The 14289-nt window shown below is 38.9% G+C and overlaps 1 protein-coding gene across 1 annotated transcript in view; it reads left to right on the top strand.

Annotated features, from left to right (window-relative positions):
* tbc1d9 (TBC1 domain family member 9) overlaps nt 1–13589 on the top strand; it is a 60668-nt gene extending 47079 nt beyond the window's left edge. The window contains exons 16-21 of the mRNA XM_033050139.1: nt 6086–6326; nt 7335–7400; nt 9809–9898; nt 10638–10712; nt 10856–10965; nt 11066–13589. Of these exons, the coding sequence (XP_032906030.1) occupies nt 6086–6326; nt 7335–7400; nt 9809–9898; nt 10638–10712; nt 10856–10965; nt 11066–11761 (1278 nt within the window). The 3' untranslated portion in view covers nt 11762–13589. The remainder of the gene's footprint in view (nt 1–6085; nt 6327–7334; nt 7401–9808; nt 9899–10637; nt 10713–10855; nt 10966–11065) is intronic.
* The last annotated feature ends 700 nt before the right edge of the window (nt 13590–14289 follow it).

Here is a 14289-nt window from a genome sequence, read left to right as displayed (position 1 = left end):
TGTGGCACCTACAGGCTCTCAAAATACTTTTGCGAAGATTTTATTTGGTCCCATTAAAGACAAAATATGTAAGTGCCAAACTGCTTTCCGTTTTGGGTGTTGTTGGTCACAATCTATCTGGAAGTGTAAATTGAAACTACACATCCGCTATGTTGCAGATTTTGTTGTGCATATATAATTACACTTTGAATTAGGCTAAATGTAGGGAAATTAAATCTATTTAATTCAACCAGTAAAGGGACTTTCTACATAAATAGTTCAATGACTTAAACTGTATGTTTCTTTTACTAACTGAAAGCAACAGTTCACACACAAGTCACCAGTTCACAGTGTTTCCCAATCAGAAACCTTGGATGAACTTTGAGATCCGCACTCTCCTGAAGTCCAGACACAGGGCATTCACCTCCGATGATACAGTGGCCTACATGAAGACCAGATACGACCTTGGTAAGGCCATCAAAAAGGCCAAAAGGGACTTCTGCTCCAAACTGGAGGACGAGACAGATGTTCGGCAGCTGTGGCAGGGTCTAAATGCAATCACCTCCTACAAGGCAAAACCAGGAGGCAGCTCGAATGCCGGTGTAACATCACTCCCTGACGAGCTCAATGCGTTTTACGCACGCTTTGACAGGGAGAATACTGATGTGCCTTCCCGATCCCCCATTCGCTGCGATGGCATTTCAGTCTCAGTCACAGAGGCCGATGTCAGGAAATCCTTCAGAGGGGTGAACCCCCGAAAAGCACCTGGTCCTGATGGTATACCCGGTCGTGTTCTAAAAACCTGTGTGGACCAACTGGCGGGAGTTTTTACGGACATTTTCAACCTCTCACTTCTGAGGTCTGAGGTCCCCACCTGCTTTAAAAGGGCATCAATTATACCGGTGCCCAAGAAGAGTAAGGTGACATGCCTCAATGACTATCGACCAGTGGCACTAACGCCGGTGGTGATGAAGTGCTTTGAGAGGTTGATCATGGGGCAAATCAACTCCTACCTCGACAAAAACCTGGACCCACTGCAATTCGCGTACCGCCACAACAGATCAACGGTGGATGCGATCTCGCTGGCCCTCCACTCCGCACTGGACCACTTGGACAACAAAAACTCATATGTCAGGCTGTTATTCATTGATTACAGCTCGGCATTTAACACAATCATCCCCTCCAAACTGGTTACCAAACTCGCAGAACTGGGTCTCTGCGCATCCCTCTGCAACTGGATCCTTGACTTCCTCGTCCACAGACCACAGTCTGTTCGTATTGGTGGAAATGTGTCAGCCTCAATAACAATCAGCACGGGAGCACCTCAAGGCTGCGTGCTCAGCCCCCTGCTGTACTCACTCTATACCCATGACTGCGTAGCGAACCACAGTGCGAACTCCATCATCAAGTTCGCTGACGACACCACTATTGTGGGGCGTATCACTGATGGGGATGAGTCAGAGTACAGAAGAGAGATCGAGCAACTGTCCATATGGTGCCAGCGCAATAACCTGGCCCTCAACACCAGCAAAACCAAGGAACTGATTGTGGACTTTGGAAGGAGTAGGAGGGGGACCCACAGCCCCATTTATATCAACGGGTCGATGGTTGAAAGGGTCAAGAGCTTCAAATTCCTGGGCGTGCACATCTCTGAAGATCTTTCCTGGTCCGAGAACACTAATGCAATCATCAAAAAAGCACATCAGCGCCTCTACTTCCTGAGAAGATTACGGAGAGTCGGATTGTCAAGGAAGACTCTCTCTAACTTCTACAGGTGCACAGTCGAGAGCATGCTGACCGGTTGCATCGTGGCTTGGTTCGGCAATTTGAGCGCCCTGGAAAGGAAAAGACTACAAAAACTAGTAAACACTGCCCAGTCCATCATCGGCTCTGACCTTCCTTCCGTCGAGGGGATTTATCGCAGTCGCTGCCTCAAAAAGGCTGGCAGTATCATCAAAGACCCACACCATCCTGGCCACACACTCATCTCCCTGCTACCTTCAGGTAGAAGGTACAGGAGCCTGAAGACTGCAACAACCAGGTTCAGGAATAGTTACTTCCCCTCAGCCATCAGGCTATTAAACCTGGCTCGGACAAAACTCTGATTATTACCAACCACTTTCTGTTATTTGCACTATCAGTTTATTTATTCATGTGTGTATATATTTATATCATGGTATATGGACACATTTATCTGTTTTGTAGTAAATGCCTACTATTTTCTGTGTGCTTAAGCAAAGCAAGAATTTCATTGTCCTATACAGGGACACATGACAATAAACTCACTTGAACTTGAACTTGAACTTGTTCATTTCATAGGTCAAAACTAAGACTGAAATATTTCAATAGTATACATCAGTGAACCACTTGGAAGGAGTAAGTAAAACAGAATCTAATGCTGTTCAATCAACAATAATAGGAGATAATTAAACTGATTGATGAATTCTAATATTGGGAAGTACACTGCTGTTACTTTGGGGCTGGGGTTAAAGTGCATAATTGAAACCACATTTTAATATGTAATTTTATTGCTTTGCTGCAAATTAATTTAAATTTCATTGAGCAGGAAATAAGGAGAGAACAATTGGATTCCCTCTATTTAGTTTTTAATTGGTAATTATGAATAAGACAACTAGCACAGCAATTAACAGAGCAGCAGCACCGGCAGGACATGAGCTACGAAGCTGCATCTGTGGCTGGGAAAAGATAACATCAGAGAAGGGTGTCAAGATCCACCAGGGCAGGGAAAAGTGCCTGAGAGAGCTTGGTGTGGGGCCTCGCATTGACCATTATCTTCTAAAAGGTAGGCCAAATCAGTCGAGTGAAGCCCAGTGGCAGATTAACCACCACAGTCCACAGGGTATCAGCACCCCAGGTGAAGCTCAACCAAGTACTGTCCCACCAACGGACACGAGTCATTGGGCCCAACCAGCCACAGTCAGCGGTAGAGAGGAAGATGGAAAGAAAAAAGCAGAATGGAGCAGTCCCTAGCTGTGGCTGAAGAGAAAAGATGCTGCCTGGGCTGCCACGTGACCATCTAGAGGCTAACCATAAGACACACACCCAGGTCTGATCACCTTGCGGTGGGTCTTCCTCGACTGTGGGTGTCTTGTGATAAAAGGCCGAAACACCCAGTGACGTTGAGGTACACAACTGAAGATGTGTCTGATTGGTAGCAAAATCACCCAGTGGTCATCCCCAAGAATACCAGGTGTCAGTTGTGGTGAAGAACCTTAGGGATTGTAACATCCAGTCCTACTAATCAATCTGATTACGTTTTCCAGCCTTTTAAAGTTCCAGCAGATTTATTTACTTGTTTTGCTTTTTATTCCCCCAGACTTAATTGTAGAAACAGACAATAGGTGCAGGAGTAGGCCATTCGGCCTTTAGAGCCAGCAATATGATCATGGCTGATCAATCTATAGATATTGCTATATCAAGTTATATTACTGATTGTCAGTTGGCAGTTGCCAAAGTTTGGTAGAATCTATAAGCTTGGATAGGACAAAAACATGGTTAAATATTAGATTAAACAGCTAATGCAAATAAAGTGCCAAGTAATAAAGTTATTTATTGAAAGTTGCAACATTTATTTTCTTTGAAGGAGGAATATTCTTTTTGAATACAGTGCAATCATCTGATGTGCAAAATGTTGATGCATGTGTCCAATTTATTATATCTTACTGTTAACTCTGCATCCATTGTATAATTTGGACGTTAAACCATTTTCTGATATGGTATCTAAATATGGTTCTTCATTTCAGGAATAATGTAATATGCTGTAAAATAGACACTTTAATATATTTTAGAAGAAGAATTTTTAGAACTTCAGATTTCTCTCTTCCCCTATCTTTCTCTGTTTAATAATATTATGCTACTTTTCCTAATTATTTGGGGGAAAGGTCAAATCAAGCTGGTAAATACCAGTGGTTCAAGTAAATTGGTATTGGTTATTTTGTATGAAGGTTGGCAAATTCATCTTTGCCATGGGTGCAGTCAGATGCTGAAGCTGCAAATTTGGTGACCTTTTCCAATCGACAGATCTGTTAATACATTCTGTCATAGGACTCCAATGGAATCTAATGGCATTAACATTAGGGTGGCACAGCTGGGCGAGCAGCTTCCTTACAGTGGCAGAGACCCAGGTTTGATCCTGACCTTGGGTACTGTCAGTGTGGAGTTTGCACGTTCTCCCTGTGACTGTGAGATTTCTCCGGATACGCCAGTTATCTCCCAAATCTCAAAGGCATGCGGGTTTGTGGATTAATTGGCCTCTGTAACATTGCCTTTGCAGTACAGGGAATGTGTACGGGTTATCGATAATCTGTGTGGACTTGGTGGGCCATTTGGCCTGTTTCCATGTGGTATTTCTAAACTAAATTTACTGAGATTCTCCAACAATTGGCTGAGGCATCAGTTTTGGATTCTGTGCCAGGCTAAACACTTGGTGCAGATTCTCTGAGCCCATACTTCTCATAGTGATTTACAGCTTCAGGGAACGTAGGTAAAATTGGGGCAAATTACATTTTTAAAAATTGTGTTGAAGTAATATTTTAAGTGTTTGTGCTTTTACATGGTCACTTTTTAAATTTATAGTATTATTTGTTTAATTAGTTTATGAATATTTCTAATGGTCAGAGGCATTAAAATCGTATGCTGATTAGTTTCCAGACAGCAAAACTAAGGGTGTGTTTTTTCTGTGTCAGAATGTTGTTCACTTGTTTATTTGGGTAACACTTGTTCCAGCCTGCTGATATGATGCAGATTTTCATAGACAAACCATTGTTCACTGGCTTGCTAATAGGGTCTAATTTATTCTTGGTCAGTTTGTTTAGCCTTGCAAACCCAAACAAGGTGAGCTGGTGAAATGAAACCAAGCAGGAATTTCAGTTGGCACATCTCATTTATCCCAATCTTTAAATCCTGAGCCTGGTAATTCAGTGTCCATTCCCTTATATCCATGTGTATATCTAAAACCCTCTTAAATGTCACTATCCTGTCTGCTTCCCCAGGCACCCACCACCATATTTTAAAACAAAATTGCCCTGCACATCGTTTATTAAACTTTGCTCTGCTCACTGTAAACCTATGGCCTCTAGTTTTTTCACATTTCCTGAGAGAAAGGTTGTGACTGTCATCCCTATCTATGCCTCTTATAATTTTCTATACTTCTGTCAAGTCTCCCCTCGATCTCTGAAGCTCCATAGGTAATTCAAATTTTACTGTACCTTAATTGGTGCATGTGACAATAAACTAACCTTGAAACAATCTGTCTAATCTCTTTGCAGCTAATACCTTCTAATCCAGGCATCTTTCAAGTAAACCTCGTTTGCACCCTTTTCAAAGCATCCACATCCTTCATGTAATGGGATGACCAGAACTGCACTCAATACTCCAAGAGTGGCCTCTAGTCCTATAAAGTTGCATCATGATCTGACTCTTATACTCAAGTGTAAATAGGAAACTTCCACAATTTTCAAAGCTAATGAGTGAGATAAAAGATTGGAATTAATTCATCCACTCACGGTATTGAAGTTTGGAACAAACTTCCACAAATATCACTTCGATAATGTTTAAACAATTCTTCTTTGGAAGAGAATTATACAGATGTTTGACAGTGACCTTGAAGATTAAAATGTTTGTTTTAGATTGGGAAGATCAGTTGTAGTGCATTGGTTACTGTGCTGCTGCAAGCCAAAGGTGAGCGTAAACCAATTTTGAATATTAACAACAAGAGGTTAAACTTTTGTATGCAACATTTTCTGTCCTGGAATTCTGATTGGTAAGAATTCTCAGTATTACGTTCTGTGAATGGAGAAAGTGTGATAATTAGCAGTCTTTCAATTTGTTCATTAGGAACTTCCATTATTTCCGTTCCTTTAAATGCTGATAGAGCAAGCTCTGACTATTAGAGCTGGTCATCTTTCTGTAAACTAATGACAAATATAACATGTATAAATCCATAAACATTTAACTTTTAAACATAGCCCTCATTTTTGGAAATTAATGAATATTTGCTATTACTTGTCATACAATAAAACCTTATCTTTGTTTTCACCATTTGAAAATTGTGAATATAATGTTCTTTTAAAATGTTCACATTTAGGCTGAGCATCTGACAAGTTGTTACTGGGGTGGAAATAGTAATGCTACAGACCGCCATGACTCAAGTCTGCCTTATCTTGAACAGTACCGTATTGACTTTGAACAATTCAAGGGATTGTTTGTCCTACTTTTTCCCTGGTCATGTGGTGCACATTCAGATATATTGGCAAGACGCTTATTTCGACTACTAGACGAGAATGGAGACTCTTTAATAAACTTCAAAGAATTTGTCACAGGATTGAGTAAGTAAAGTTTTCCATTCACTGTTATGCAATGCTTTACCATTAATAAGTAAATGGCAAGGTTTACATGGGGCATGCACATTAAAATATTTTAAAAATAATTCAAGCATTATCAAAAATAAATGAAAGATAAAGATTACAATTGTTATTGGCAATTTAAACAAAATGGCACAATAGTTGAATAATTGCACATGCAGCAAGATTGGACATTGATGAGATTGTAATTTTCACAGAGTACTTGAAATCTTGAACCTGATAGTGAGGGGTGGTTGTTTACATGATGAGGAACAGGTCTGATACTGCGCCAAGCAAGGTTATGGTATGAAGGTGATGGTGCAGCGTAGAGTTATTATAAATGTACATTTTAATTTGTTAATACTATTTAACCATGATTTTTTAACATTTCAAATGGCAGTGTGGTTCAAGGGAGGGAAACCAGCATTGAAGCTCAGCAGAGATTATATTTCAGAGTTTGGAGATACAGCGCGGAAACGGGGCCCTTCGGCCCACCGGGTCAGCGCCAACCAGCAATTCCCCCACATTAACACAAGACACCCACTAGGGACAATTCATCCTACATCCACTCAGCACTATCCTGCACCCACTAGGGACGTTCGCATGAGTAAATGGGTAGACCATTAGAACATTTTTCATAGGATGAAAATGTCAGGCTAGAGGGCTTTAAGGTGAGAGGGGCAAAATGTACAGGAGATGTGCATGACATGTCTTTTACACAGAGATTGATGGGTGCCTAGAATGCCAGGGTTGACGGAGGAAAATTCAATAGTGTTTAAGCGGCTATTCGATGGACACATGGATATACAGGGAATGGAGGGATGTGAATTGCTTGCACACAGATGAGATTAGTTTAACCTAGCAACTAATCCCAACTAACTAATGTTTGGCATGGACATTATGGGCTGAAAGCCTGGTCCTGTGCTTTACTGTTCTATGTTTATGAACTATTCTGAACTTTTTTAAATCAATTTCAAAAATGTGTTTTTATAGGTACAATGTGTCATGCAGATCTTGTAGAGAAATTGAAGCTGCTGTATAAAGTACATGTACTTCCTGGTAAGAATATTGTTTCTGTATAACAGGTAGAAATGGTATGTAATTCTCTAGACTGCACTGTTTTTATATAATTGGTCATAACTCATCAGTGATGACATCACTGGTAGAAGAGAAAATGTGTATGAGACTATTTTAATGGACTGGAGAAAACTGAAAGGGACAGGGTAATTTGGAAAGGAAGTGTTGGGCATTAAAATGCACCCATTCTTCAGCAATCATTGCCAAGTCCAAGAGTGCAGTTCAGGAAGACATTTTTCCAACATGCTTAACCACTCTATTCCAGGTGATAATACATTTTCACTGTTTTTAGGTATGAACTTTCAGGAGCTTGGACTTAAGTGGCATGTTCTGTTCATTTCAAATATCAGTTGTTGACGCGTTGGTGCATGCAAGCAATGCCTGCTGCAATTTTTGAAGAATTGTGCACTATGCTGACATCAATGATATACCGATTTTTAACTATATGGTTGAAGGAAGATCATTGATGAAGCAGTGAAGATTGTTAGGGGTGAGAATCTGTCCTGATTATCTATCCATAGGTCCATTAGCCCAGGTTTGATTCTAATCTCTGGTGCTTGTGTGGATTTTACACAATCTCCCCATGACGCCGTGGGTTTCCCCAGATCGTCTAGTTTCCATGATCTTTTGGAATTGAGGCTCTAATGTATGGAGCAAGCTATTGATGTGCTTAATACTACTTTCGGGGAAGCTACCATAACATTGCTGATGATCAGAGAACAGACTGATAGGGTGATAATTAACTGGATTGATTTGTCATCCATTTGTGAACAAGAATACATGGGTGGTTTCCACGTTTGTCTGATTGATGCAAGTGTTGTACGTGTATTGGAACAATTTAGCTAGAAATCTGGCTACTTCTGTAGTGCATGTTTTCAATACTAGTGCCATGTTGCAAGTCCCTTTACTGTCTCTACTACTCTTAGCCATTGCTTAATATCATTTAGATTGAATTGAATTGCCTGAAGACGGGCTAGTGCATGCTGGGGACCGCAGGAGTAGGTTGAGTTCTACCGTGCGATAGGTGCTTCAGTTTGCAGGTGGTTGCAAATGCTCTGTCTTGTCTTTGGCAGTTATGTCCTGGATCCTACATTCATTGTGGATGAGAATGTTCATCTTTCTGTAATCTGTTTAATGGTCCACCACTGTTCATGAATAGATGTGATAGGACTGCACAGTTTCGATCTGATCCTTTCATTATTGATTGCTTGTCTTTTATTGGTTTTTATTATTTGTATGATTGACTTGGCAAATGAAATTCCTCATATGTTGCAAAACATACTTGGCTAATAAAGTATTATTGTGATTGTAGTCTGAAGAAGGGTTTCGGCCCGAAACGTCGCCTATTTCCTTCGCTCCATAGATGCTGCTGCACCCGCTGAGTTTCCCCAGCAATTGTGTGTACCTTCGATATTCCAGCATCTGCAGTTCCCTTTTGAACACTTATTGTGATTGTATTTGGGTTTTAGCACATCAGTCTCCTGAAGCATTGCTAGTTTGGCACCTCACTTTTAGACAAGTGTGTTGCTGCTTCTGATTTATCATTCTGGGATTCTTACTAAAATAAGAATCCTTGGCTTGGATTTAGTTATGGAGTAAGGCAGCAACTTGTAATAAAATGGACTTTGCTACTATGAATAAGCCACAGGAGGTTCAGTTCTCTTCCGTCCACGTAGGAATGGGCATGGACGTTGTAAGGCTCATGTTAATCCTACTTTTAAAAACAAAAGGTTGTGATGTCAGGATTGTTATTGAGATCGGGATTACTATAGAGGAAGTTTCTTTGCCCACTGACCTAAAAATAGCTGTGCATAGATGCTCCCCATCCAACCTGACAGAGCTTGAGAGGATCTGCAGAGAAGAATGGGAGAAACTACCCAAATACAAATAAACACCTGTTTTCACTTATTTATTCTGGATATTGTGTGTAGATTGAAGATTAAAAAAAAAAAAAGAATTTAGTCTATTTTAGAATAAGGCTGTAACGTAACAAAATGTGGAAAAAGTGAAGGTGTCTGAATACTTTCTGAATGCAGTGTAACTGCAGAAATTCAAGCTTCACTGTTGGAATCTAAGAGTGATGTAGTGATCCATTTGGGTCTTCTGTCTTGCGGTTTGTTTTTGAATGTCAGGAACTTGTATACAGTTAAAGGTTACATTTGTCAACAGTTTCCCCATGGACCTGATGGCATCTTAGCAGAAGATTGAGGGCCAATGTTCCATATTTCATTACACGCAACCTAAGCTGTGGAAAACATTAAAATTGAGCAATTTAAATTGGGTTAAACTATTAATCAGTCTGTCTATTAATATTTTGCTGTTGCAAAAATATATATGCTCAGAAAGATTTCCAAGAACGGAATGAAGATGTTTATTCTTATTGTCCTTAGAAAGTTTTTTCAATGAGCAAGAGGACCCTGATTCTGCATTTGAAGCTACACAATACTTTTTTGAAGATTTATTGCCTGAAACTGTTCATGGTAGGTTTTATATACTGTCTTTTTTTTTTAATACAGGTAATTTTGTTAAAACACGTATTTTTAAAACACGAATTGGATTAAATGTGAAAATATATTTTGTATTGCTCGGGCCCAATTGGAGAACAACTTAAATGTTACTTAACAAACACAAAAGAAAGCTATCTTGGGTTTGAAAAAAAAGTACGAGTAAAAGAAACTGTTTCCATCTAACCTCCTTGTAGTAATTGGACACCATTGTCTCTTAAGAACACAATCAGTTTCACCACGTATTCATTGAAATTGCTAAGAATTACTTCTACTTACACTCAAGAATAAAGTGTTTAATTGCCATATGCACTGGGAACTGAACAATGAAGCTCTAATTAACAGATGTCCAGTCAGGATTCTTGTGAAACCTTGCAGAATATGGACTTCTACCAGGTGGTCAGACATTGTGTATAGTGGAGAGAAGTATTTGAGATCTTAATAAATAATGGGGGCAACAATGGATTAGTTTAACCACTGAATCTTTAAGATTGAGAAAGAAATGGGAACAGCGAGGAGAAAATGAATTTAAGTTGGTAAATTTGTTAAATGGCATACAGAAATATAGCAAGAAAAAAAATTGCAGAAGAGATTAAAAAGATGCAATTAAAACAAAAATATTTTTGAATCTTTTTAAAATATGGCAGTTTTTCCCCAAATGTCCAAACATTTTACAGCTGAATGGTAGATAATAAAATGGCTTTTATTTCCCCAGTTACAGAAATTGAGTCAAGGACAAAAAGTGAAACAGAAGATGGATTTGTCACTGTAAACCTGAGGAATGAGAAAGGTAGATTTAAAGTTAACATTTTAAAAGAAATATTAACTTTATATTGTATTTTTTATATATAATTTTCATAAGGATAAACATAATTTTATCTCAACTTATAAAATAGCTTTTAGTACCATAAATTCAACTTTTTTTTGCTCTAGTAGCAGAAAAGCAACAAAATTCATGTGATTATCGACATTACATCAGAATGTGGGCTCAGGAAAGGGACCATAAGTTGCAGAATATCAAAGACTTGCCCAAGCTGAATCAGGTAAATTGGATGCTTCCATTCCCTAACTTGTAACTAGGAAGTTGATAACTTCAAAACACACTGGTATTTAATGCACAATTATTGTTTAATCCATTGGCAGGAGCAATTCATTGAACTGTGCAGAACCCTGTACAACATGTTCAGTGAAGATGCAAACGAGCAAGAATTGTACCATTCTACTGCAGCTGTAACCAGTTTACTTCTGGAGATTGGTGAAGTAGGAAAACAGTTTGTCAGTCAGACACTCCCAGAACCAGGTAGCAGTCATGACAGTAAAAGCAAACTGCATCCAAGGAGAGAAAACCAACCATTACATTATGGACAAGGGGATTCTTTCTCTTCCATCCTCGAAGCAATGGAGGATGAAAAGGTGTCTTCCAGTGAGATGCAAGAAATTAAATTGGATGACAGTTCACCAAAAGAAAATGGTACTTCTTCAGCAATGCTAATTTCAGATGATGAAACTAAAGATGATACTTCCATGTCCTCGTACTCTGTGCTGAGTGCTGGCTCTAATGACGACGAGAAGTTACAATGTGAGGATATCACAGAGGACACAGTACTTGTTCGTAATAACAATGAAAACACTCTTCCCAGGACCAATAATATAGACAAAGACTGGGCTATCAACTTTGAGCAGTTTCTGGCTTCTCTTCTAACAGAAAACGCTTTGGTGAGATACTTTGAGAGGGCTGGGCTTGTGATGCCCAGGATTACAAATGCTAAGAATGTCAGGATGATGGGAAAACAAATCACATCAGTAAATGACTATGAGATTGCTCCAATCTCAGGATAAGTTCATTTCTGCTGCTCTGGCATATTTACATAATGTTCTACAAACATATAGACCAATGAAATGTTCAGTAAACAAGGTGTACAGTAGTTTCAGAAAAGTTGTCTCTAAGTATTGTATCTTGCATTGTAAATTATGATGAAATTTCCCCCTCCTAAACCCATGTTATGTTCTTGGCCATTGGGCATAATACTTTAATTTATAGCATCTCTGTAGAAAACTGGAGCACCTGCACTTTTTTCTCGTGCTGCTTTTTAAACCAGAGCAAGTATTTTTGTTTATTAATCATATGTGACCAGTGATTCCTTGTAACTTTGTTCAATTGTGTCTTCTAATGTTATTGAGACCATTTCTGAAAATGTTCATTTTTATACTAGAGATCTATTACGACTTTGTCATTTGTTTTCAAACTGAAGATGCTATTTTACATTGGTTACTTCCCTTTTTTTGGAAAGGATTCTTGGATGTTGGCTTGACCTTTAAAATTATAGGGACAATATAGAGAATAATATTAAAACACCAGTTTAAAGGACTCGGTTAGAATGGTTAATTGTTGTTAAATTAATCTTGGACGTCTGGCAGGAACAACTACGCATGTATTTAATGTTTGAAAATGTCCAAGTATAAAAATCAGCCAGAAAACAAAATAAAGATTGTAAATGTAGATAGACGTAAAATCTCCCCTCTGCATCAAGTTGTATCCCTGAGCAGGAGGTTGATGAGGTCAAATGAGGAGAGAAGGGACAATGGCAGAGAGAGACATGCACATAATTGGAATTGTACATTGGGGATATAGGGACATGAAAGCATAATATTTATAAGAGCTTGTAGGGAGAGAGTACTAAAACAACAGAGACAAGGAGACAACAAGAACAGCAAGCAGAGAGAGAGATTCCAAATCATGACAAATTTAGTAGTCGTCGTCTTCTTGCACATGGCGTGCACAACCTAAAGTTGTAGGACAACTTGTTCTATTTGATCTTATTCGATTATGCACGCCGGGTTGATTGCATTCGTCAAACCAGGGCGGACCATGTGAAGGTTGCAATCTCCCACCCCAAACTTAGTAGTGTGAAGCCCAGATCTGAGGGTCTATGTCCTGGGTCTGTGATTATGCAGTCTTTTTTTTCTATGTCAATGATTTATCTGATATCTCAGCATTGAAATCTGGCTCCTGCGCATTCTGGATCGATTTCCAAATTCAACTAAAGTATTCAATATCTATCACTAGAAACGACAAATACTTTTATTTCTACGCTTACAAAAGCCATTCTAATAGGGTGACTGTAAAATAAGCCTTTTGTAAAATGTTATCAAAAATAAATGTATGTCCTGTCTCCACATCAAAATACATTCATAGGGGTAATTTGGCCGCAGTTATAATGATGCAGATTGATTATTATGAAGTTGAGGCATGATTGCCCTGATTCTAAATATCATGGAGTTTAAATTCACTGGCGGTAGGCCAGGCCCAGTAAGGACTGTTCTGCTCCCTTGAGCCCTAAAGTTGCCAGCGTCCTTCAGTCCAGCTTTTCAATAGTTATGGTAGATTTTGAGTTTGCTTGGCCAAAAACAGTGAGTCAGGTTGTGTTCAATCTTACCCATCAACCTCATAGCCACACTTATCCTTCATGGTTGTACAGCTCCCAACAGCCTCATAGCCTTGGTTCCAAGGCCATTCTGCATGCAAAAACCTGTTTCACTATTTTTAATTGTCTCTGCTTATCAGATGCATTTTAATAAAATTGATTTAACAAAATTTAAATTATGTAAAGAAACATTAAACAAACATCAATTTGAAACAAATATATAATAAAATAAAGAAAATTAAACAAAAAAAAACAGCTTGCAATTTATTTTAATGAAGATCAGCAACCCTATTTAAATAAATGGGGCTGACGAGTTCTGCCAACCTTTGCTGGCATGAAACTGAAAGGCCAGATAAGGAAGTGTATCCGGTCCCTCTGTTCAGTAAGTTATGAGATGCCCCTGGACTTGATGTTGGACAGTATGTGGATGTGGAAATCTGGAACTGCTGGCAGCTGGTCCGTTATTGTCCACAGAAATGGAAACGGGATCACCAGCAAAGTGCTGCCAATGAACAATGTCGCTATGTGTTTCATTTGTTACTGCATATTCTCTCTGGTGAACATTTCCCATTTTGGGGGAAGACATAACCTGGTAGTTTAAAGCTCCCATTCTGGTATCTAATCGATGGGCACTTGGTCTGTTCATATCTACAATCAAATGTTACTTTTAATGCCAATTGAAATAGAGCAGAAACATTTTTCGGAGCATTTTGTTTATCCAGAAAGGTGAATCCTTATAGACATGAGATCTTTATGCTGAAATGTTAGATTCATTCTTCTTATCACACATGTGGCCGGGCTGCATGTTTAAATTTTCTTTTTGTTATTTTAGATTTCCAGCATCTCTTAATTTTTATTTTAACTTGCATTGGTTTATTTTTAATTGACAGTGAATGTGGGATAAGTCATTTTTCTGTAAACTATTCTCTATACTCTCTAATA

The sequence above is a fragment of the Amblyraja radiata genome, chromosome 1, assembly GCF_010909765.2.
Source record: "Amblyraja radiata isolate CabotCenter1 chromosome 1, sAmbRad1.1.pri, whole genome shotgun sequence".
Lineage (NCBI taxonomy): Eukaryota > Metazoa > Chordata > Chondrichthyes > Rajiformes > Rajidae > Amblyraja > Amblyraja radiata.
Note: the sequence above shows the minus strand (reverse complement) of the source record. Positions and strands in the feature narration are given on the sequence as shown.